Source organism: Brassica rapa, chromosome A03 (genome assembly GCF_000309985.2).
Source record: "Brassica rapa cultivar Chiifu-401-42 chromosome A03, CAAS_Brap_v3.01, whole genome shotgun sequence".
NCBI classification, from domain to species: Eukaryota; Viridiplantae; Streptophyta; class Magnoliopsida; order Brassicales; family Brassicaceae; genus Brassica; species Brassica rapa.
Genome location: NC_024797.2, coordinates 4016700 through 4040870, shown reverse-complemented (window position 1 = coordinate 4040870; position 24171 = coordinate 4016700). Strand labels below are relative to the sequence as shown.

Sequence of the window (24171 nt, the reverse complement as noted above, 5' to 3'; positions counted from 1 at the left end):
TAAACTGTGCAGTTAGTTAGGCGTAACCGTCGGGCTACTTTAGTTGAATTAATATTCAAATAAAAATAGTGTTCTTTTAATTTTCTTTATCAATTAACCCATCTTCTAAATTTTAGTTATATATTTCTAGTTAAAATAATTTTATCACTAACTTTTGGCATACTTTTCAAGAAACAAAACCTTAAAAGGAATGATTTTTTTTTTGTTAAATATCCGATCGACCACCAGAAAACAAATATAACTGAGTCTACCGATGGTCAGGTCAGAGTTTAGAAGGGCCAAACGACAAGATTTATCTACTTAAGTCTTAAACATCCCAAATGTAACATCTTAAAAATGAAAATCCGAAAGATTTAAATCCAAATCAATGAAAAATCTCGCGAGTATTTTTTCATCAGAGAGTGACAAATCATTGAAAAGCCTTTTCAACCTTCGAGGCCGAGGGTGGATGTCAACCACGCGCATACATCCTCTGTCTCCTGTGGGATTGTGTAGTGACCAAGTGCACCGTAAGCTTTGAAGGTCGTCTTCTTAAACCCATGTGATAACAAGGCCTGTGAAGATTTCTCCCCAAACTTGAACGGTACAACATCATCACCTGAAAACCAAAGAGGGGTACATGAATAAGCACAAGAACAGGAAGATAATAAAAATTAAAATGTAACCTTTACATGATTCGGACTTAGAGAATGAATTGCATTTACACTAAGGCATGATAAATGCATATTAAATATACTGAGTTATGAAACATCCAACGTTGGTAATAATAATTCGCTTAGTTACCTTTTCCATGACAAACTAAAATGGGTAACGATGCAGCTCGGTTCTTGATCTGCTCCTCTTCTAGTTTACCAGTCAGTGTCCTTCGAAGAAGAAAAAATCCATCAAAGCTCTAATAGAACAAGAAGACCGTTTGAACTTGGCACAAAGAGGAAACTTACTTTGCACAAGGAAGCCACCCACTTAAGCCAATCACTGCACTTAAATTGATAGGGTAAGGATTGCCATTTCCATATTTACCAAGAGCAAAACAAGTCGCAGAATACAGAGACGTCCCTGCCCCCATGCTGAACCCTCCAACACCTAACTTAACTGTAAGCAATAAAAGATAACACAGTATTTTTAGAATTGGATTCGATAAGAAACCGAAACAGGCTCAATATAGTCGAACTTGACTGGTTATATGGAGGGGAATGAAGAGGCAAGTTTTTGGAAGGAACACTTACTGTCAGCAGGCTCATTTGCCAACAGATTTGCAACATGTGCGGCAGCCACATCCAGTCCTTCTACATCATCAGGTCCATTTTCAGTGAGGTCCACAACATCAAACCCTGCATAAATTACAGTATACCAACTCATCAAAGCTTTTTTCTCACACAAAATACTCACTGTTCAGAATTATTATTCGTGCACGAGTCTGATGATTAACTTTTGCATAGAGATTCCTATTATTAAGAAAGAAAAAAATAGAAGAACTCTTTGGTCTAGTGATGTGGAGCCAAACCAACAATATGTTGGCTAATAATACTCTCGACTACAAGCTAACTACTTGGTTGACTACTTTGCTTAGAGCCTTATAGACTAACTTTTCAAACAAAAATTGGGGTTTGGTTGGCACATTCATTTGCAAGAACATGATTAAAACTTAAGTGCAACTCTCTTAACCTCCCTTTCTGTTTCGATTAGTAATAGTTTCCACTAACTAGCATAAAAGACGAATGCTATGTAGCAAATAACTTACAAGCTGTGGAGGGAAAACCACCAAAAAGACTTATTGGCTGAGAAGGAGCTGTAGGGCAGATCCATTTGATCTACAACACAGATGGGTTAATATTGACCAAAGGTAAAGTAATCTGAGCGCGCTTAACATAATTAAGGCAACTGCTGGAGATCACTTGAAGCTTATAACTCACATTCGGAAGAGGAAGGGTCTCCAAAATCTGGGACCAGCTGCAGTAAGCACAAAAATAAAAAGAGATTTAATGTCATGACTGCCAACTTTTTAAGCTGACTGTGTATTAATCAAAAAGATGAATCATGTCATGCTTCGCTAGTATCCCGTCTCCAGGAGAAAATATGGCTTAATAAAAGCAAAAAAAATGTTCTATGGTCAATTTAAATTAATTTGTCTCAACTGATTGTGAAGCGACATTGCATAAAAAAAAACACCAAAAGCTTGAAAGAAAACTAAGGTATAAGGAAAAGGCGTAAACTTAAACACTATAGCATAAGTTACACTCATTACTGAAAGACATTTAGAGTATAGGATGTATCCACCATTCAAAAACAAGTACCTGGAGCCATTGTCGCCAAGACCATGTAGCCAGACAATAGTAGCTTGATGCTTCCCTTTGGGCCTAACCACATGAGTTTTCCCAAACTCCACCGCTCTTTTCAAATTTCTGCCTGAAATAACGTTGCAACAGAGAGTTTTTCCCCCTATTATTCACTCGCTCAAGACCAAATCAAAACCCAGGACAAAAGAGGAAGATACTAACTTGAACCAACTGCAGCAGCACCAGAGAGACTCATTGTTGGATGACAAGCAATGCTGTGAAGAAGCAAAACTCTGCAGTAAAAGGAACACATCAATTAGTTTACACACCACATTGATTCCATCAGAAATTACATACCACATTGTTCAAACCAAACATCAAAAGAGATAATAAACCTTTTAGAACTTCAAAACTGAGACCAAAACATTTAAAAAGACATGAATGTCATCCCTTTGTTTCAAGCTATCTATTAACCTCTAGAAACTTGTAAACAGAGAATATTCATTAGAATACAGAGACAGTTCGGACACTTTCGCCGGAAAAGTACATCGGGACGAAACACTTAGGTCTTGATAGGTCGACAAAGATACAAAATTGGCGTTGTCTTTACAAATAAAACGAAATCGAAACGATATATATATTGATGAGGAAGGAATTGGTGGAACGAACAGGATGAGCCAGAGACGGATCTTACCTGAGAGAGTAACTCGGCAAGGTCTAGCGACGGAGAAGTCCAAGGAAGCCACCAAAAAGATAAAAACTTTGATGTAGCTTGCAACTTTTATTTTTCCCTAGCGCCCCCTTTATTATCGATTATTTTGACTTTTATCCCCGAGTCTTTTGTTTCGATCAGTCTTTACCCTAATAATAGAATTTGGGAGATTCGGTTTACTTTTAAACCAGCTAAATTCGGTTAAGCTTCAATTGACGCTTTATGAGTCTACATTCAATGATTTTTTACATTTGTGTTATGTTCGTGTCTATAATAATTCTGTTACTTACATATTCAGACAAAACAAAAATTCCACAAAACAAATGCATGTTGAAATAGCCTGTTTTGTTCAATCCTGGTTATAAATTGTGCTTATTTAGACATCGACTTTGCTTTGGATTTTGAGTTGCACTTACGTGTGTTTGGACTCTTGTCTAATGTTAAATGTTCCATTCCAATACTAATAACGTCTGCCAGGCTGCTTGAATGTCACGTCACGTTTGTTAAGTATGGTTAATTTAAAAGCCCCATTAGCTCAATTCTTATAGAATGATATTAGACAACAAAAGGACCAAACTGATATGTTGCGGAGTATAGTAGAGGTAAAGTCCACAACAGCTGCTTCTCTTAACTTTATGTGACATGTACAAACAAAGAAACTACTACAAAATAAAGTAGGCGACGACTTCTAGTGCACAGAGAGACATCAAATTTTCATACCGTTGCAAAGATGAATCAAGTTTCTTCAAACTATAGAGGCTTTCATTGTAAAAAAAAAAAAGTTTTTTTGAATGAATAAATTTAACATCCATTAAAAAAAAGAAAGATGAAGTAAATATCAGCTACCCTTGCACTGCCAATAAGCTTTACATAATATTGATGTTATTATTAGAAGTGTCAAGTACGTACTACTGTTTTTCCTAATTGGTTTGAAACAATAATACAAATTTCTAGATTAGATAAATCTCACATTCTCACATGGAGTTGTGCAGTTGTGCTGATGTGTGCTTGGACAATGATAGCTTATTGACTCAGCTCATTTGCTAATCTTGGTTATGTAAGGGTTGTGCTTACTACGTACGTATCAAAGGCTGGAGTGTAAAACACTAAGCAATCTAAGTTTTAGACTTGAACAAAACCAAATATAAACAAAGAGTAGGTTCCGGTTATGTTTTGTTGTGCTTATTAACATATCAAACGAAGAAACAAACCAAAACTCTAACGTGGAGAAACTGGAGAAATGATACTAGAACAAACAGACGGAAAACGAAAATGCCTCCCCCTCTGAATATGCAATTTTGGCATCTCCACAACCCTTCTTACACCTGTAGTCACATCATCAACATCATCATCACCACCACCAGCTGCCGCCAAAAGATCGACCACAACAAGTTTAGAATCCGGCGGCTCATTCACCGTAACTCTCCCTTCAAGCATCTCAACCACCGTAGCCATATCAGGCCTGTTCTTAGCCTTCTCCTGTATACACCAAAGCGCCACACACACCAGCTTCATCACCTGCCCTTCATCACCAACCTCCTTGGCTTCTATCAACCGTTGATCCACAATCTCCATCACTCTCCTCTCTCTCATCTTCTGGTTCACGATCCTCGGAAAATACTCCAACTTCTTCTTCTTGGTCCTCTTGTTCTCCACCCTCGTTATACTTCTCCTTCCTCCTATCATCTCTAGGAGCACGATCCCGTAGCTGTAAACATCAGACTTCTCGGAGATACCGTGCTCTAGAAGCCACTCTGGCGCTAGATACCCGCACGTGCCGCGAATCTCCGTTACTACTCGGCTCTCGTCTCTAGCAACAAGCTTGGAGAGTCCAAAGTCCGTTACCACGGCTCTATAATCCTCGTCGAGGAGAATGTTCTCCGGCTTAACGTCGAGATGCAAGATCTTGGACCGACAATCATTGTGAAGATAAGATAGGGCTTTCGCTACATCGATTGCAACTTGGTACCTTTGGTCCCACGTCAAGCAACCTCCTAGTCTTCTCTTTCCCGGGAAGATCCATACATCGAGAGATGAGTTTGGTATGTATTCGTAGACTAAGAATCTATAACGATTTACCGATGAATAACCGTAAAGACGAACTAGATTCTTGTGCTGCACGGAAGCTATAGCAGCTACCTCTGACCTAAACTCTCTTTCTCCTTTCTCTTCTCCTTCGATTCTCTTCACAGCTACTTGGCTTCCGTCTTTTAAAACTCCTTTGAACACAGAGCCTGATCCTCCTTTCCCGATCTGGACTCTGAACCCGTCGGTGGCTTCTTCGAGATCCTCGAGCTTGAACTTGGTCGGGACTCCGGCGACTTTTCGGAGGAAGCTGTACTCGATTCTGAGCTCTCTGCCTTCTGAGATGTATCTTGACTCGAGGTTCTTTCTCTCTCTGTTGTAACGGCTTCGGATTACGAGGAAGCAGAACACGGCGAGGATTAATGAGATGTCGACGCCGGCGAGGAGGTAAAAGGGTTTGGAGAGTTTTAGATAAACACGGGCGGCGATTATGACGAGGAGGAGGGATAAGATGGTTAGAGTAGCGATTATGTTCGCTTTCTTGTCTTCCATTACAGGCTTTGGAGCTTCTTTGACTTCATGTTTTTTTGTTTTCAGATGAACATTGTGACTTGTGAGCTGAACAAACGAGAGGAAGGAAATATTTCAAATTAAATATATAAAGACAAGTTATATTTTATCGTTTATTTTTGTTATATTTTGAATGGTAATAAATTTAGATATATTACAAAGCGAACATAGTTGTTGAATTTGTGGCCAAATATAATAATATTTTGGTTGTCTTTTTTGCAAAATAATCATTGATATCAAAACAATTTTACAATGTTATTATAGAAACTACAAAAGATTGTTATATTAAAAACAATAAAAAAAAATTTAAAATGATTTGATCATGTTTTTTCTGTTAACATATTATTTAATATAATTTCATATAATATAACTTATATATTTATACGTAGACATGTACTATGCAATGTACAAATATAGCCATATAGTTTTGTCATAAATGATCTGAAAGAGGCCAAAATCTGCAAGTTGTCCCAGGTTGTGTTGTTCAAGTTTAATCGGGTTTAATCGGTCAAGTGCGTTCTGAAAATAATTCAAATCGTGAGGGGGAAATTGCCATATTGGGTTTTGATTTGCGAATGTTGTTTTAAAAAAGTTAAAAACGGTTTGATAATTGCTTCAAATGTCTGTCTACTTAAGTATTCATTAGCAGGACGTGGCCATTTGTTGACTTTGACAGCTATAATGGAATAATATAAACATTAAGTTGGCTTCGAAGACAACTAACTTCGCCGGTCGGAAACATGCCTTGATCGGTGAGTCGATGACTGACTCGCCCTCACGTTTCTCTTTCTCGTTTACACGTTTTATATAACGATATATGGGCTGAACCGTAGCCATGAAGAATTATGTCATCTTCGATCGAGTTTACTTACCCGTTAGAAATTTTTTATGGAATTAAACAAATTCGAGTTATAAGAAGAGTAGAATGTGTATGTATTATTGCATTAGAAAACGTCGTTTTGTATTTATTTATCCGTGATTCTTGTTGTCTTTTTCTAAGTCAACGCTTTGTTGTCGTTTATTTAAAAGTTAAAAACCCTTTCTGCTTTCTCTGACTTCCAGCTCTCTCGTTCATCACATCTGGTCAACGGAAATCAGACATACGATATCACTCCCCATTGGTTGGCCGACCTATGCTTCAATTCAATACTTTCATTTTACAGAAAAAAAGTTCTCATAGTATTTTAAAAACTTGGTAAAATGCTTTAATCACAAGAAAGGGAATAGGCCAGATCAATACCGAGGCTCGATATATTGTTTTAAAATAAATTGCTTTTTCAAGTACCATCGTATTCCTAAGTAAGGTGAGGAGGTCATTGGTAGGTAGAGTGATTTGTAAGAATTTTTGAATCCTCATAAGTCAGACATATCATAAGTCAGACATATCTATACTATTAAAGCATAATACTTCTTATGAATCTGCCCCTGAATTTTCCTATTAATTACAAAACATTCCATTCTTTTTTCAATTGTTTTTTAGTTAAATGTTTTTCGAAAATGAAAAGCCCAACCAATTTGCTACTTACATTTTCGTTTTCTAAGCCCATTAAATCGTTTTAAATCCCATTCTGTACTCAAAGATTTTCGGAATCAAATCAAATAAAAAGAAGATCCCCCAATTTGAGGAACACACAGAAAAATATTTTAACTGTTTGATATGGTAACTAAATTTTCCAAAAACTAATCTTAAAATATAGAGAGATTCAATTTTAAAGAGAAGATCTCCCAACTTTCTCCCCAAGTTTCTCCTAAAACCTAACACCTCGCTTTGAATCCGATCAATATTATAAATAGGCAACACCGATTTCCTATTCAAACCCACACCTTCGAACAAACCAACAGGATCTACGTAGGATAATATAGGACACACATTTTTATTTTAATAATAATTAAAAAAATAAAGAAGATAATATTATAAAAATTGACTATAAACAAATAAAAAAATCTATTAAAATATAAATTTGACAAATATTTATTAATTTAAATGAAATTTTAAAAAGAAACGATCCCGCGCTTTGAAAGCGCGGGTCAAAATCTAGTGATTTTTTAAATGATTGGATATGCCAGCAATAAAAGCTGTGGACAAAAATGTGATATCGATAAATCTTGATACATATTTTTTTTTGAATAACAGAGGGTATTTGGAATCAGATCCGTAGACCCGACTAATTTTCGGGACCTGTCTACCGGCGACAGATATAACTACGTGAGAGTTAAAAATCCACGACATCTAACAACATGTGAAAGTAGCAATTGAGAACTGGGTGAGAATCAATTCTTGGCATGGACAAACATGACAACTTCTCGTTTAGTCGAAACCACTACAATATAATTTGGTGGGAAATCGATCCTGATACCTTTTTTAACGACAACCTTGATACGTTTGTTTGGTATTAATGTTATAGCATATGCTCCAGAATTGTTCTAAAACATAAATTCCAGAATTATATTTGTTTAAGCACGAATATAACAATTGAAAATCCTATTTAAAATAAGAAGTCTAATGTCATATGAACGCGAACTTTGACTTGAGGGAAAGACATGTGCACCTTCAAGTTTTTTTTTGTTTGTGCACCTTCAAGTTAGCCTTCAAACAAACACAAATCTTGAAGTTTTGAAAGAGCTTTATCCCTACTGTTTACTTGTCAACGCTCGATATCTTGATTGGTAATGTATCTATGATAATTTAATTATTGCAGCCAGGAATTAGTACATACGTGTAACTTCTTGTAGTATGTGATTTTAAACGGGGTTTTCAACTTTTTCATGAAACTAGTTGATCCAAAAAATAATAATTACAGCCACGTTTATTAGAGATACCACAAAACTGTTATACTTAATGTTCGTGTATGATTTTAGGTCTGCAACTATTGGTTGCTTCACAAGGTCGTTGGATTGTAGGGAGGAAGCGTCTACTATGAAGTAAATTAAGACTGCACTATATGCACTCGTATATTTCAGCTAAGTAGGAAATTTTTGGTTTAAGATCCTCTACAATATATTTTACATTTCAAAGTATTATATACCCTAGGTATGATTCTATTCAATACAACTTGTTACTTGTATGCCTACAAGATATTATACATTTTGAAAGCAAAGGTCACTGATCATATTCATCATAACTTAAGGCATAACTCCAGGAGTTTGAATACGCAACATTAAATGTCTATGAGGACAAGCTTTTGACTTTTGAACTCACATATATATAGTCGAAAGTTGAAACTGTGATGAAAAGAGAGCCTTGCGTACATGCAAAGTTGTCACAAAACCATATAAGAAGACATCCTTAGCAACTTAGTATACTATTTGTTTCCAAGTCCAAACGAAGCCACAAGATGCAGAGGTTACAAATTAGTTCTCGGCCATCCGAAGAGTTCCTGATCAACATCTCCCCGGATTCTTCAAGCCCAGATGATCTCGTGGTCTATGATGTCGCCAAGAAGGATATGATGCTTCACAATAATAGTTACAAGTCTGCTAATGGAGAGAGAGCTATTCACCTAATCCCTCTTGTTCTCTTTCTATGTGCTTTTGTTCTTTGGTCTTTTTCAAGTGTTACTACTAATCTCTAGTGACGTACGTAAAGGAATAATAGACATTTCATAATTTGTGATCATTTTGATAATGATAATATATGATTTTAATTACAATATTAGCCAATACTTGGATTCTTTGTTTGTGAAGTGTTAATTACAATTGTGGCTCCGTTGAGTAATCGAAAACACAATGTTATTGTTTCAAATTTTGGTATCTTGTATATGTATACTAACTAACCGGAAATAAAATGTTATTGCTTCAGTTTTTGATAAAATTATGTAATTAATTAACCGGAAAATTCAAAACAAAATGTTATTTGTTTCAATTTTGGTAACATGTATGCAATGTTTTAAAATCGGTAGGCGATGGTTACGCGACTTATCTATTATATTAAAACAGAAATCATGACTTATTTCATGTGTGATATTTTAAAATGGACCATCCATTAATTTTTTTAATTAAATGAATTTGTATTCTTTAAGCCACATATTAATTGCATTAGAAATCTCTTTATATTCACCAAAAGAATCAAGGTCGTTACATATGCAACTAACTTTTAAAATTTAACCATCAATATAATTTGTTATAAATAGATATCTATTATTTATTTTACTAAAGACTAATATTACACAAAAACAATATAAACTCATAATATGTAGCGGACATATTGATTATACACTACAATAAGCATTTTCAAGATTATGTCTTTCACTCGTGGGTACGTGGCAACTAAATATAATCACTAAAATATTGATTAACATCATTTGGTTAAATACCAAAATAACTAGGTTGATGTTTTGAATTTATTAGACCTATACAAACTGTGCGTTCGTGGTGAAGTAACCTTTATTTCATTACTTTGATCTGTGATGATATTAATTTGATCTATGATGATATTACTTTGATCTAGGTTAATAACATTTCATATAGTTTCAAATCTAACAAATTTTTAAAATACTTCAGTTTCTGTTTATTTAGTTAATAATTATCTGAAACATTATAAACAATATATATATATATTGAAATATAATAACCTAAATATAACTTAATAAATTATATTAGCAAACATAAAAAGTAAAAATAATACCCGCACGGTTGTGCGGGTCGAGATCTAGTATACAATTATTGTTAAGACGGATGTGTAGGCCGATTTTTTAAACGCCTAAACCAATTTTTAATAAATTGCGTAACAAATCGTTTCGTTCATAACCGATTTATCGATTAAGCGGGCGTCCCGCTGCCTAGACCAAATTTTAGAACATTGCATCTATTTAATTATGATATAAATCAACCGGGAAAACCATTGTTCCTTGGACAACGATTTCGTTTTGTAAACCGACAATGTAACTAAACCATTTTCAAATCAGTTCATAATTTGGATTCGGTTTGATCAGTAAACCTAACCGAACCGTACTTCTCTAATCCTTCCTTCACTCGCTGTCTTCGTCTCTCTTCGAGATGAGCTTTTACGCGGGTCATTCTTCCGTAGCAAACGTCTTCAGTCTTCAAGCTTTTAAGCTTCCTTTAACGTTCGTGTAATGGTGACTAGCAGTAGCGTATTCTTGACTGCCCGTACATGTTGCTTGAGGCTGCAACCGCCGTGCCTTTTACTGCGCCGGAGATTATGCGGAGCCACCGCTTGCTCTGTTTCTCTAAACGGGAACACTTCGAATAAGAAGAGAAACTCCGATAAGGAGAAGGTGATTGTGATATCTGGTCCCACCGGCGCCGGGAAAAGCAGGCTTGCCTTGGAGCTAGCTAAGCGTCTCAACGGCGAAATCATCAGTGCTGACTCCGTCCAGGTCCATTTCTACTTATGCACGCTCTGGTTAAGTGATTATAGCTCACTAGGAGTGACTAATTTGAGCCCTTGTCTAGGCCAATCGATAGGGTCTTGAACTCAAAGATGACAGCTTTGCTTAACCAAAACTGCTACTTTCACTACAAGAGCTGTAGTAGAAGTAATAATAGAGTAAATAGACACTCTAAATGGTTGGACCCAGTTGTGTCTGAAAGCTGAAGTTGAGGTTTATTTCTTCTTGTTCTTAGTTTGATCAAGCTTAGGGGCGGAAAAAAAAAAAAAAAAGCTTAGGGGCTGATCTGGGCATAGACTAGTGAAACATTAGTTTTGGTCCCCAAATTTTTTAGAGGTTTTTTACATAGAAATTGGTCCCAAATTATGAAATTATTATTTTTTATTAATCAGATTCGCCCTGATCAAGCTCCCCAGCTTTGGTGATACTAAAAAGGTTGTTGCTTTGTGTTTGATTTGACAACAGGTGTACAAAGGCCTTGATGTTGGATCAGCCAAGCCATCAGCAAGTGATAGAAAGGTATCCTTCTAATATATATACATTTGGTAAGATTTATTCACTTTTTTTTTTAAATGCGATGTTGGTGGCAATGGCATGAATCAGATTTTATTATCAAAAAAGTGTATACCTTTGAGCTTAACGTTGTATGTTTATGCAAAATTATTTCAGGAGGTGCCTCATCATCTTATCGACATTCTGCATCCCTCTCAAGGTTGCTTCTTCACTTCTCAATATTTCTGATACTCATGTATGCAAATCTAGAGAAACTTCATATGTTTAATGATTTATCTCTAGACTACTCCGTGGGGCAATTTTTCGAAGACGGAAGGCAAGCTACTAAAGACATTCTTAGTAGAGGGCGTGTTCCCATAGTCACAGGTGGCACTGGACTGTACCTGCGATGGTATGTCTTGTGTCCCCTTTTGTATATGTTAAAAGCGAGTCTAGTTTCATCATTATCATGCTCTCTCTCGGTAATGTGTTAAGGTTTATCTATGGGAAGCCAGATGTGCCAAAGCCTTCTCCAGAGATCATCTCTGAGGTCCACGATATACTACTTCATTTTCAGACCGATCATAACTGGGATGCAGCTGTTGAGTTCGTGGTCAATGCTGGTGATCAGAAGGCCTCTTCTTTAGCTCGTAATGATTGGTACAGACTTAAGCGTAGCCTCGAGATACTCAAGGTTTGAACATGATTTTTGATCCATTTGGAGAAAATTTATTATTAGTTAAATGAGACTATCTGTTCAATGTTTGTTTACTTTGGCAGTCAACTGGATCTCCACCGTCTTCCTTTCGTGTTCCATATGATTCTTTTCGAGATAATTTGAATTCTCCTGATGCCAATGATGACTTCAGTGAGAATGATATCTCTGTCCAAAACGTACAGACGGATTTGGACTATGACTTTCTTTGTTTTTTCCTGTCAAGCCCACGGATTGATCTCTATAGATCTATTGACTTAAGATGTGAAGACATGCTCTCAGGTTAGTAACTGCTTGCAAGGATAACAATTGCATGCTCTTCTGAGTTTATGTCTTCTCTGATGCTTGTTGTCTCTCAAATTCAGGTGCTGATGGAGTTTTGTCAGAAGCTAGATGGCTTCTTGATCTTGGTCTTCTTCCAAACACAAGTTCTGCAACTCGGGCCATTGGCTACAGACAGGTAAAACTATTTATTATCTCTATTTAGTGATTGTAATTAGCCAACAGTGGAAACATGATTCCTCGTTTTCAGGCTATGGAATATCTGTCAAAATGTCGTCAACAAGGGGGTGTAAGTTCCCCTGGAGAGTTTTATTGGTTTTTGAACAAATTTCAGCAAGTCTCCAGGTGATTCCTCTACATAAAGACTTGAACTATCTGGTGTACATATAAGCTTCTGCCGTCGAATTCATATTCAGTTTGTTTGATTGATTGATGTGTAGGAACTTTGCAAAAAGGCAAATGACATGGTTTAGGTGTGAGCCTATGTACCATTGGCTTAACGCTTCTAAACCACTGGTATACATCTGATTCTATTCAGTCTCTTTTATGTCACTATTGGTTTGCTGGTGATGCAATCCTTTTGTCCTCCTTGCAGGATACAATACTTGAGTTCATTTACGATGCTTATGAGAAGGAAGCAGAGACGCTGGTGGTGCCAGATTCTATTAGGATGAACAAAGAAATGAGAAACTCTCGAGAAGCTAATGCACTAAAGGCCTACCGCCCCAGAAATAGGTACAGAGAAGACTCCTTTTGTTGGTTACTTATATTCATTTTGGTTATGAATTGTGTTTCTGTTTTGTGAAGGCATTTTGTTGGAAGAGAGGATTGTTCTTCGGTGTTGGAGTGGATCAGAAATGAAGGATGTAAGAGTGAAGTTTCATGCATGGAAGGAGCCGCAATATAGCCACTCACACACTTTCTTTCTATCCGCAGAAGCCAAAAAAAACAAAACAACAGCAAATGTGTTTTTTTTTCTTTGTATGAATGTATGAGTAGTAGACAAGGTTTTAGATTATGTTTTATTTATTTATTTATGAACAAACATTTTTTTTGCCGTCTACATTTCACATACAAATCTCAGATTCACTCCCATGTTAATTGTTAAGCATCGATCTCATGTTCATCCTCATACGGACGGTTTGAACCGATTTGAGTTAACTGAGCATATAATATTTTATTTTAGATGATTTCATTCAAATAGTTTCTGAACAGATTTAAGACTTGGTGCCATACTGCCATTATCTATTGTGAAAAGAAAATGTAAATAAAATACTGCAAGACAACGACATGAATATTATGATAACATTTTTTGGGTACGTTAGAAGCCAAAAAGTATTATATTCAAAACTGAAGTGGGAATTATGTAAGCCACCTGACCTCACCATCCCCATAGCGTTTTTATTTTTTTGGGCAAGCCCATAGCGTTTTTTTTGTCCTCTCGTAATTAAACTTTTTGCATGATTAATAATAGGTAATTTAAGTAGAGCTCCTTTTGGCACACCTGAACACGCACATTGCTCGTGCTGCTCACCAACAAGAATCATATAGAACTAATAGCATACGGATATTCGTCGCATCTTTTTCATTATTTCTAAAAAGTTTTTGTCTTCTGAATATCTAACGTCTACGTAATGATGAAATCGCTGATGACTTGCAGAATGCATTTCTGTACAAATGGCTTCCCTAAATTCCAAAACGAGGCCTAGTCATCCTCTAAACAAAGATAATAATAGAAACCATAGTCACCTTCTTTATTTGTTATGGTTATTTCACCCATTTATCAAATAAAAGCAAACAAAGGGCCATTTCTCATGCGGTTTAATGGATACAAAAACGTCAAAGCCCAAAGGGGTTTTACAAGTTTGCAACTTGAACTATTATTTTCTTTCGATTCTTTTCCTTTAAATTTAAAACTGGCTAAAGCTATGTGGATTTTGTTTTGGCTTGCTGACGTGTAAAAAGCCTAAACTTATATCTTTTTCTAATTATATTTTTGCATATAAGTTTTTTTTTCTTTGCCCCTTTGATCCTTGTTTGGTTTGGTTGCCCAGAAAATTAAAAAAATAGATGAAGCTTTGTTGTTGTTTGTGGAAGCAGAAGAAGAATGATGGCTTTCTTTGCGTGCTAAACATTAACTGACCAAACTTCTTTTCTTATTAAGGTAAACATAATTTTTAATTTAACTAGGGTCGGCCCGGGCTACGCCCGGGTTTTTGTTTAAATTTTAATTTTGATTATATATTTAGTATGTTTATTTTAATATATAAATTTTAGAATATAGTATAAAAATATAAGTAGCTATAGTCACCTTAATCTTTTGTTTATATCATGAAAATAAGTTTTTTTTTTTTTTCATTTTTATGTTATATTTTGTTATTTTAAAGATTATTTTTGGAAATATATATTCTGATTATGTACTTTTCGTGGTTTTCTTCAATATTTTATAAGTTTCTTCAGCTTGAGTTTAATGATCGAAAATAATTAAATTCACTCTTTTAAAAATTTTGGTGACTTTTCTTTAATGAAATGTAAAATAAGTAATAAGTTGTTGGATTAATTTTTTTTATTTAGCTTATTTCTATGTATATGTTTTGTTATATTAAGTATTTTTGGCTATGTTATGTATTTCACTAAATTTTAATTATTTTATGTGTTAATAATTTATTTATGTAGATTTTGAAAACATTTAGCTTTAACTATAAACTCTTTTATCTTTGTGGGTTTTCATAAAATTTCAATTACTCTTTGTTTGATTTTTTGATTAAAAAAACTAAATTATATTAATTGATCTAAAATGGAGAGTATTTCAAGACTATTTCTTGAAATATATATTATGATTATGTAATTTCGCGGATTTCTCTCAATATTTTATAGTTTCTTCAGCTTGAGTTTAGTGATCGAAAATAGTTAAATTCACTCTTTTAAAAATTTTGGTGACTTTTTAAATGTAAAATAAGCAATAAGTTGTTGGATTAAATTTCTTATTATTATTTTTTTGTCTGCAAATTTGTTTTTTATTTTTAGGTTATTTTTATGTATATATTTTGTTATATTAAGTCTTTTTGGTTATGTTATGTATTTCACTAAATTTAATTATTTTAGGTGTTAATAATTTATTTATGTAGAAATTATAAACATTTATCTTTAACTATAAGCTCTTTTATCTTTGTTGGTTTTCATAAAATTTCAACTACTCTTTGTTTGATTTTTTGATTAAAGAAACTAAATTATATTAATTGATCTGAAATGGAGAGTATTTCAAAATTATTTCTTGAAATATATATTCTGATTATGTACTTTTTGTGGTTTTCCTATAGTTTCTTCAGCTTGAGCTAAATGATCGAAAATAGTTAAATTCACTCTTTTAAAATTTTTGGTGACTTTAATTTAATGAAATGTAAAATAAGCAATAAGTTGTTGGATTAATTTTTTTATTTTTTAATCTGTAAATTATTTTTATTTTTTAGCTTATTTTTATGTATATATTTTGTTATATTAAGTATTTTTGGCTATGTTATGTATTTCACTACATTTTCATTATATTATGTGTTAATAATTTATTTATGTAGATTTTAAAACATTTAGCTTTAACTATAAACTCTTTTATCTTTGTGGGTTTTCATAAAATTTCAATTACTCTTTGTTTGATTTTTTTGATTCAAAAAACTTAATTATATTAATTGATCTAAAATGGAGAGTAGCATGCTTCTTGCTCGTCTCCTCATAATGCAGTACTACAATCTATTTATTAGACGGTAGCTCCGTTTCTATTTAATTTTAAAAACTCAATTTTTCTTAATATTTTTAAATTTTAACTAATTATTAGGTTATATTACATATTTTAACTAATTTTTTGTTTGAAATATTCTGCACCAAACTCAGGAAAATATAATTATAAATATGCTTAATCTGTTCGAATCAATCATGCAAATACGTTTTGACTTTGCTGATTATATCGATAGTAATCGGTTGCAACATGTTTACACAACGACTTTAACTCCGCCAACTCAATATCTCTTCACCTCATAATCTGAACCATCCTTTCCATTTCAAGCCTTCCTCGCAAGTTCTCTAGCTTAACGGTTAACCTTATCCATTTGCTTTCTCTTTCTTGCTACTCTATCTCATCCACCTCACTCTCTGCTTCTCCATCTCCACCGCCTCCACTCGTACCCAATTTTCCTCTCCTTCAGCTCCAATGCCTTCCTCCTCATCAACTCCTTATTCTCACACATGATCTTCACCGGATCATCCTACACTTGCTTCCTCTCTCATCTTCTTCACCTCCGCCGATACTCCTTCCACTCTCATCTGCTTCTTGCTCGTCTCCTCTGTCTCAGACTCTGAACCCTCCGCCATTTCCGACTCTTCCTCTTCCTCACTCCCTGCGATTCTCTCCAGTTTCCTGACTCCGCCACGTAAAACAGTGATGCTGCTCCAGACGATGCTGACTCGTAACCTGATGCAGTTGTCGAGATGGCTGCAGCGGTTGTGATAAGCATACATCTCCTCTCCTTAAAGAAGAGATGTTTAGAGTTGAGCAGCTTCTTGACCTCGTAGAATGATGATTTGATTGTGTCTGGACCAAAAAGAAACAATGTCAGTAATCACAAGAAGCCTAGAAATCTGCAGTACTAAAACAGAGAACTAAAGAAGCTAAAACATCCTTAAAGATGATCACCAAGTGAATAGAAGAGGCTCTTCCAAACAATTCAATATGCGAGCTTCAACATTGTAGTTTGCGGTAGCTTAATTACATGGACTCAGAATTTTCCACTGACTAATATAACCTGCAAGAAACAAAAACAATCAAATTGCTTAAAAAACATTTAAAGATAATAAAAGTTTGTTGAGTTGGATTGAACTAACAACTTAATACGACAAAGATCAACACTTCCGATGATTTAAATCCAAAGGAACAACTCTGATATATGAGTGAGAAAAATTCAGGACGTGAGAGTTACTACATGAACGCTTTAAAATATCAGATTACAGAAAAAAAAAAGATTCCAAAGATTGAAACAAAACCTGTTGAGGGACAGAAAGAGGAGAAGCCAATCTCTAGACCATGCTGGTCATCTTCAAATGCTGTTGGAGTTGTGAGGATGATATCTTTTTATAGGTAGAGACCCACCGCTTGGAAAGGGATAATAATCATTAATTGAATGATCGTGGTTGCAGTGGCTCAGAAGAGTTAAGATCTCATTAATGACGCTGAATCAATGGAACTTGTAACGCCAGTAAAGAGATGAATCGAGAACGATACGATACAACACGAACCGACATAGACGCAACGATTAATGAAGAAGACTCATCTCTCTGAAACTTTGAGAATCTCCATTGATGTTATACCTAATCAGCTTTCTGAGACGACAATGAAACTTAGAAACTAAAGTCGGCTTCACGTCGACAAAGCGAAGGCGTCTAACGGGCTTAAGTGTCTGATGATTTTCCGGCCCAATACTAAGATAGCTCACTTGTGTAAAAGCCCTTCCGCAACCCAAACGAAGATCGAGTTTTTGTAGTGTGAGGAGGACACGTGGCAAGCTGTGGTTCACTTATTTGATGACGTGTCCTCAGCAGGAGAGACTCCAACATTTTTTTATATAATTAGATTTCTGAGTTTTTAGTCTCTTGATTGTCTGCTTAACGATGAAAAAATTGTTTTCTCCTAATCAATTTCTCAGTATAATAAAGACTCTATACATTGAGTCATCACACTTTCAATTTCATTAAACAAATTATGACTTTTATTCAATCTAGTGATTTGAAGCAAAAAGAATCTGAAACGTTTATGACAAGAGAGTTGAAGTTTCTGGATGTGTCAGATTCTGATGGATCTACTGCTCCAACTTATATTTGATTGTATTATTTGCAATGGATCATCATAAAAATACTTTTTGTGATTTACTGCCTTGCTTCATTGGATGTTTTGCTTTGATCTTGTTTTGTGGTACTATCTGATATTATCTTATAAGCAGTTGGAATTTGAAAGCAGGAAGGATGAGATTCAAGAAAGGAACTAAAGTGGAAGTGTTGACCAAATCATCTGTTGTTCCATCTGGTGCTTGGAGATCTGCTGAGATACTCTCAGGAAATGGGCATTATTACACTGTCATGTATGATACTGATCACGGTGCTACAGAGAGGGTACAAAGGAAGAGCATGAGACCTGAGCCTCCTCCTGTACAAGTTCTACATTCTTGGGCTCCTGGTGACGTTCTTGAGGTTTTTGAAAGTTGTTCGTGGAAGATGGCAATCGTCTCCAAGGTTCTGGAGGAAGATTGTGTCTTGGTTAGATTGATTGGTTCGTCTCTGAAGGTGAAGGCAGACAAGTGTGACATTCGGGTTAGACAGTCTTGGCAAGACAACGAGTGGATCATGGTCGGTCAGGTACTTGTTTATGTTCTCTGTCAATGTATATATACATCTTTCAAACACTTTTTATTAAGCTGACATTTTGTTTATACCATTTGTCTAAAGGCGTATCTAAAAGGCGAGTATGTTTCATTTGAGAGCAAACACAAGCTCAATGAGTCTCATGTACTTTCGACGAAAGGTCCAAAGAAACGGACCTACTCTTTGGTTGAACCGCACAATCCGCTAAAGTTTCTTAAAAGAACAGAAGAACAAGAAGACGATAGAGAGAGTGTTGCATCTTCTGTTGGCAGTTGTAACATGGACGGTTTAAGCACTGTCTCTTTCGGTCCCATAGAAACCAGTAACTCTAGTGACACAGAGTCATCCTCTTGTGGCCGCCACAGAAGCATCAAGAACAAGAAGTTGAGTTCACCAGCGAAAGACTCAGAAGCTGGTGATGTTCATAGGTTAGAGCTGGATGAATACCGATCCAGCATTGAGAGACTGCATGCATCAGGACCTAACATAACATGGGAACAAGAAACCTGGATCACAAATCTCCGCTTGAGATTGAACATATCAAATGAGGAACATCTGATGCAGATAAAAAACCTCATCTCTGATGACAACAGCACTACTTACAGATAGAATCATCATTCACAACTACAACATTGTGTTACATAGAATAAATGTTAAAGAGTAGTTTGTACAAATATCCCTTTTGAACATATTTCTTTTTTTTTATTGTGGTGTTACTTGATTCTCATATCTCATTTTGGGTTCAAAGACAAGTCGCTGCTCTATTCCAAAACGAAACAATCTTAAACAATATTTCCCCCAACATGTTAAAAAAACCAAAAAAAAAAACACAAATAGAGAATCAGACAACGCAAACAGCTTCCCATGGCAGACATAGTGGAAGAAGCTCTTCTTTTACTCAAAAGCATCATCATCATCATCTGGAAGAGGCTGAGCGGCTGCGGCAATGAGATCAGCCTCGTTCCTCTGCTGCTCAGCAACGTCAATGTGAACCTCAGGGGGAGCAAGAGCCGGCGACTCAACAAAGTGAAGGTTCTGGTCACCAGCGAGCTTCCTAGCGAGGTACAAGAAAGGCTTCTCAAAGTTGTAGTTACTCTTCGCGGAGATCTCGTAGTACTGAAGATTCTTCTTCCTGTGGAACGTCACCTGCTTAGCCTTCACTTGCCTGTTCTTCACATCGACCTTGTTCCCGCAGAGAACGATGGGGATGTTCTCACACACACGGCAGAGGTCACGGTGCCACGTGGGGACGTTCTTGTATGTGAGCCGCGCTGTCACGTCGAACATGATAACCGCACATTGACCATGGATGCTGCAATAGAGAAAAAAAAAAAAATTTATAAAACCAAATCAACCATGATAACATCATCCTAACCAAATCTAAACTGTGACACTTACTAGTAACCATCTCTAAGGCCACCGAACTTTTCTTGACCAGCAGTGTCCCAGCAGTAGAAACGGATCTTGCCACAGTTTGTGAAGAAATCTAGAGGATGAACCTCCACACCAATAGTAGCTGCAACAAACACACATCATCTCCCCAAAATCAATCAGAAGATTCAAAAATTCGATTCAAGAGCATTCAGTCTATATTATGTTGTTATCTACTTACGTTCATACTTCTTCTCGAACTCTCCAGTAAGATGTCTCTTGACGAAAGTTGTTTTTCCTGCAGCAAACACAAAGACATGTGATTCCACTGAAGAACAACAGTGAGTAAGTTCTATAGAGGAATGGGTTGGTACCTGTGCCTCCGTCACCAACAATGACGAGCTTGAAGCTAGGGTAATCGACGGTTTGCTGGTTAGGTAGAGCCTGAACAATAACATATCCAAACTCAATTTAGAACAAAGAAACAAAGATAGAGACGATGGAGGCAGGATGAGATCGAAGAGAATGTTTACCATGTTGTCGGGATCGAGAGAATCTCAGGCGATGGGTTTGTGTGTTTTGTGTGTGCGTGGAGAATGATGTTTTAGGAGAGAAGAGGCGAGATGAAGGTTTTTATAAAAGAGGAAATAAGGCAAGGGTTTTTCGCTTAGGTCTGACGCTATTCTTACGACCGTTAGATTTACTTCTTTCTTTATGGTTCTGCAATTGTAACGCAGCTTTCTCCACCGTTGGATCTGTCTTTTAAGCTTTAGTTCCACGCGGTCTTTTCCGACACATGACTCATAAATTTTTATTTTTCATTTTTCAGAAAATGTTATTTATTTATTCCACTTATCAAATTTGAAATTTGAACTTCCTCTCGATATACGTTGCGATTAACAAAATTAAAAAAAAAATTGAAATGTGACCTGTGTTTGTAACCACATCTTGATTCATATTTATGCCACCACCGTTTCATACATACAACATGTTGAAATTCAACAAAGTGAATGTGTAAAACCCGTCATATAAGCTCACATTTCACACTTTGCATATACCCTGATCCTTTTAGATTATACCTTTTGATTCCATAGTGGGTTTCATATAAACAAAGTACATGTTATCTTAGTGTGCCCAATGGAGGGGTGTCTTTCTTGAATAATATCTCTTAGTTTGAAGACGATGAACTCGGAACTGGTATGCGTACATTCAAGTACACACTAGCGTTTAGGCAGTAAAAAAAATTGTTTTCAAACGCTTAAAGAAGAAACAGAAAAGATTCTTGGAATAACAGAGAACAGAACAGAGAGATTCCTACTTCCAGAGCTTACGCAGAGACATGTTCTTCTCTGTGTCTTTCTTCATAACCTTCGCCACTGCCATCTCAAAGTCTTCCTGTGTCACGTGTACTCTCCTCTCCCTCAGAGCAAACATTCCCGCCTCCGTGCACACAGCCTGACCATAGCAACCAAAAGCATAAGAGAAAGAGAGACAAACTGTAGAAAGAGAGAGAAGTGAGGGAAAAAAACAGTTTACCTTCAGTTCGGCACCTGAAGCACCATTCATCTTCTCTGCAATCTTTTTCAGATCAATTCCACGCATCAGGTTCATTTTCCTCGAGTGGATCTTCAAGATATCACAACGTGACTGCAAACACATTTTAGAAACACTACATTAGCCAAACATGTACTTCACAACCTATCTACTCAAACTCTATACTATGCAATACAGGCACAAGCATTATTACATCTTCATTAGGATTGGGGAATTCGATTTTCCTATCAATCCTTCCTGGCCTGAGAAGAGCTTGATCCAGAATATCAATACGATTTGTCGCCATCAAAACCTGCAACAGTTAATTTAAGATGATTAATGAGTTTGTCTACGACCTCAGACTACGATACCACAGACTTGTCCTTTTCAGATTCATAATTCTTTTCCATAACAACTTTAACAAGCACCTTGATTTTGTTTGACGCTTCGAACCCGTCAAGTTGATTGAGAAGCTCAAGCATAGTACGCTGAACTTCACTGTCACCGTTTCCACTTCCAGATTCCATACGAGCAGACCCAATACTATCGATCTCATCCATAAAGATGATTGATGGTGCATGCTCCCTAAACACCATAAACCATCAGGAATAGGTATGAAGCAAGACAACAGGCAAGAGGATTCACAAGCATTATTTACCATGCTTGAAATGTCAAAATAGGGTCTAGCATATACAAACCTTGCCATCACAAAAAGTTCTCTGACCATTCTAGAACCTTCTCCAATGTATTTCTGGACCAGCTCCGAACCAGAAACTCTGATGAAGGTACAGTCAGTGTGATGTGCCACAGCCCGAGCCAAAAGTGTCTTCCCAGTTCCGGGTGGACCATATAGCAACACACCCTAGCAAGAAATGAAGATGAAATAATCTCTAACTCACTTGAACATAGTTACAATAGACAAAATAAGTTTTCAAATGATGTGTACCTTTGGCTGAGCGATTCCAAGAGACTCAAACAATTCAGGATGCTTGATTGGAAGCTCAATGACCTGATGAACAATTTAGGATATTATAAAAATATTTAAAAGCATATGAAACGAAACACAGAGAGGGAATAGCAAAATAAACCAATGACTTTAGGGTCGTTATTTCAATGACATACCTCCTTAATTTCCTTAATTTGCTGGTCAAGACCACCAATCATGTCATAAGTGGAGTCAGGAACCTTCTCAACTTTCATTAGGTTAACCAGGGGATCAACTTTACTTGGCAGGACAAGGTGGAGAACATAGCTATCATTACGGAGAGCAACTCTTGTAGATGGGGTAAGTTTAGTTATGTCTATACTTTTGTCAATATCAACAACATACTTCCCCTCTGGATGAACCTGGAAAACGGGAGTTTTAGCTTCTTCACTGATAGCTAAGATTACAACAAGACTAAAAACATGATATAAGGATTCATACCTTAACCAAGACCTTGTTTTTTCCCATCACTTTGACCACTTCACCCACATAGGACCCAGGTTCCTGAAGCAGCTGCAACTCTTCTCTCAGCATTCGTACTGTTTAGAATGTTTTTTTATTCAAATCATTGGTTATTGGGATGACGAGTATGAGAGTAAAGAGAAAACTAGGCTTCATAGTTGCACAACCAAAGTAGCAAGCACTACTAACAGCTCTTATTGTATTCAAGATAACAGTTTGGGCTAAAACCAACGATGAATCAATCTATAACTAGGCTCATAGGGCAGATACCTCTCTCTCCTGATTATATCTTTCTCTAATCCTCACCTCACAACAACTCAACAGAGGCCTAAGTCACAAACCGAATCTGAACAAGATCCAACGTAGAAGATTCCATCTTCACCCTCAATCCCAATAATCGAAAGCTCTAATCATGGAATCCTAGATTACTACAACTAAAGAAGACGAACGATCCAATTCCATGGAAACTAGGGCAAAAGGAGCGAGGAAGAAAAGGACCTCGAGAGTTGAGATCGTTCCTCTGAGCTTCGAGGCGATTGAGGTTGTTAGTTTTGTGGCGGAGAAGTCGCTGGAGCTCGTCGATGTGCTGGAGATAGTACTGCTTAAGCCCCTCTCCTTGTTTCGCCACCGCTCCCTTCACGTTGCAGGTTTCCTCCATCGCACCCTCAGGACGCCTCGTCTCGATTCCTACGGCTGCCATTTTTATCACAAATTATCGACGCGAGCGAGAGAGAGAGAGAGAGATCTAGTATTGGAGACGACGATGGATCGGATCACAGGGACGACGAGAGCATTTAGCAAATAATGCCCTCTTATAATTTGGAATCTTGGCTTATCCAACAAGACATCTTCTTCTTCTTCTTTTTTTTCTTTCCTTATTATTTATTCATCTAAAGAAAGAGAAAAAGACTAGAATAGTACTAAACCAAGTTTTTGTTCCCAAAGTAGCACTCAAAGCTCAAAGTCACAAAAATAGGTTTCATTAAAGAGGTAAA

At 36.3% G+C, this 24171-nt stretch overlaps 7 protein-coding genes and 1 long non-coding RNA gene across 10 annotated transcripts; 3 read left to right on the top strand and 5 right to left on the bottom strand.

Annotated features, from left to right (window-relative positions):
• Positions 1 to 181: 181 nt before the first annotated feature.
• LOC103856417 (acyl-protein thioesterase 2) lies at positions 182 to 3113 on the bottom strand. Of its 2 annotated transcripts, none has more exons than XM_009133521.3 (9): positions 2971 to 3113; positions 2499 to 2569; positions 2295 to 2406; positions 1914 to 1950; positions 1742 to 1811; positions 1227 to 1331; positions 942 to 1092; positions 784 to 863; positions 182 to 598 (listed from the first exon to the last, which is right to left on the bottom strand). In XM_009133521.3, exons 2-9 carry the CDS (start codon positions 2530 to 2532, stop codon positions 426 to 428), a joined length of 762 nt encoding a protein of 253 aa, XP_009131769.1. In that variant the 5' UTR covers positions 2533 to 2569; positions 2971 to 3113; the 3' UTR covers positions 182 to 425. The 2 variants fall into 2 exon arrangements, with proteins under 2 accessions (XP_009131769.1, XP_033144632.1); XM_033288741.1 differs by having other exon boundaries at positions 2499 to 2573; positions 2973 to 3088.
• Positions 3114 to 4087: 974 nt separating this feature from the next.
• Positions 4088 to 5626, bottom strand: LOC103856416 (probable receptor-like protein kinase At5g20050). The gene has a single exon (XM_009133519.3). The coding sequence runs from the start codon at positions 5563 to 5565 to the stop codon at positions 4207 to 4209; it is 1359 nt and encodes a 452-aa protein (XP_009131767.1). The 5' UTR covers positions 5566 to 5626; the 3' UTR covers positions 4088 to 4206.
• Positions 5627 to 8854: 3228 nt separating this feature from the next.
• Positions 8855 to 9700, top strand: LOC103856415. The gene has a single exon (XM_009133518.3). It carries the CDS (start codon positions 8919 to 8921, stop codon positions 9153 to 9155), a length of 237 nt encoding a protein of 78 aa, XP_009131766.1. The 5' UTR covers positions 8855 to 8918; the 3' UTR covers positions 9156 to 9700.
• A 694-nt stretch (positions 9701 to 10394) lies between these two features.
• Positions 10395 to 13484, top strand: LOC103856414 (tRNA dimethylallyltransferase 9). The gene is made up of 11 exons (XM_009133517.2): positions 10395 to 10922; positions 11400 to 11453; positions 11604 to 11646; positions 11730 to 11838; positions 11922 to 12120; positions 12207 to 12423; positions 12507 to 12601; positions 12674 to 12768; positions 12864 to 12939; positions 13019 to 13158; positions 13231 to 13484. The coding sequence occupies exons 1-11, from the start codon at positions 10659 to 10661 to the stop codon at positions 13328 to 13330; spliced, it is 1392 nt and encodes a 463-aa protein (XP_009131765.1). The 5' UTR covers positions 10395 to 10658; the 3' UTR covers positions 13331 to 13484.
• A 254-nt stretch (positions 13485 to 13738) lies between these two features.
• LOC103856412 lies at positions 13739 to 19641 on the top strand. The gene is made up of 3 exons (XM_018658081.2): positions 13739 to 14587; positions 18425 to 18819; positions 18910 to 19641. Exons 2-3 carry the CDS (start codon positions 18430 to 18432, stop codon positions 19432 to 19434), a joined length of 915 nt encoding a protein of 304 aa, XP_018513597.1. The 5' UTR covers positions 13739 to 14587; positions 18425 to 18429; the 3' UTR covers positions 19435 to 19641.
• Positions 14837 to 18401, bottom strand: LOC103856411. Of its 2 annotated transcripts, none has more exons than XR_004456793.1 (2): positions 17296 to 18401; positions 14837 to 17216 (listed from the first exon to the last, which is right to left on the bottom strand). It is a non-coding gene; the product is annotated as an uncharacterized LOC103856411 (long non-coding RNA). The 2 variants fall into 2 exon arrangements; XR_004456792.1 differs by having other exon boundaries at positions 17455 to 18401.
• On the bottom strand, positions 19539 to 20937 carry LOC103856413 (GTP-binding nuclear protein Ran-2). Its single transcript, XM_009133516.3, has 5 exons — positions 20730 to 20937; positions 20571 to 20640; positions 20438 to 20494; positions 20224 to 20341; positions 19539 to 20137 (listed from the first exon to the last, which is right to left on the bottom strand). The coding sequence occupies exons 1-5, from the start codon at positions 20730 to 20732 to the stop codon at positions 19720 to 19722; spliced, it is 666 nt and encodes a 221-aa protein (XP_009131764.1). The 5' UTR covers positions 20733 to 20937; the 3' UTR covers positions 19539 to 19719.
• Positions 20938 to 21346: 409 nt separating this feature from the next.
• On the bottom strand, positions 21347 to 24025 carry LOC103856410 (26S proteasome regulatory subunit 8 homolog A). Its single transcript, XM_009133515.3, has 9 exons — positions 23675 to 24025; positions 23156 to 23253; positions 22852 to 23076; positions 22676 to 22738; positions 22428 to 22591; positions 22158 to 22314; positions 21944 to 22042; positions 21733 to 21843; positions 21347 to 21651 (listed from the first exon to the last, which is right to left on the bottom strand). The coding sequence occupies exons 1-9, from the start codon at positions 23874 to 23876 to the stop codon at positions 21511 to 21513; spliced, it is 1260 nt and encodes a 419-aa protein (XP_009131763.2). The 5' UTR covers positions 23877 to 24025; the 3' UTR covers positions 21347 to 21510.
• Positions 24026 to 24171: the final 146 nt, after the last annotated feature.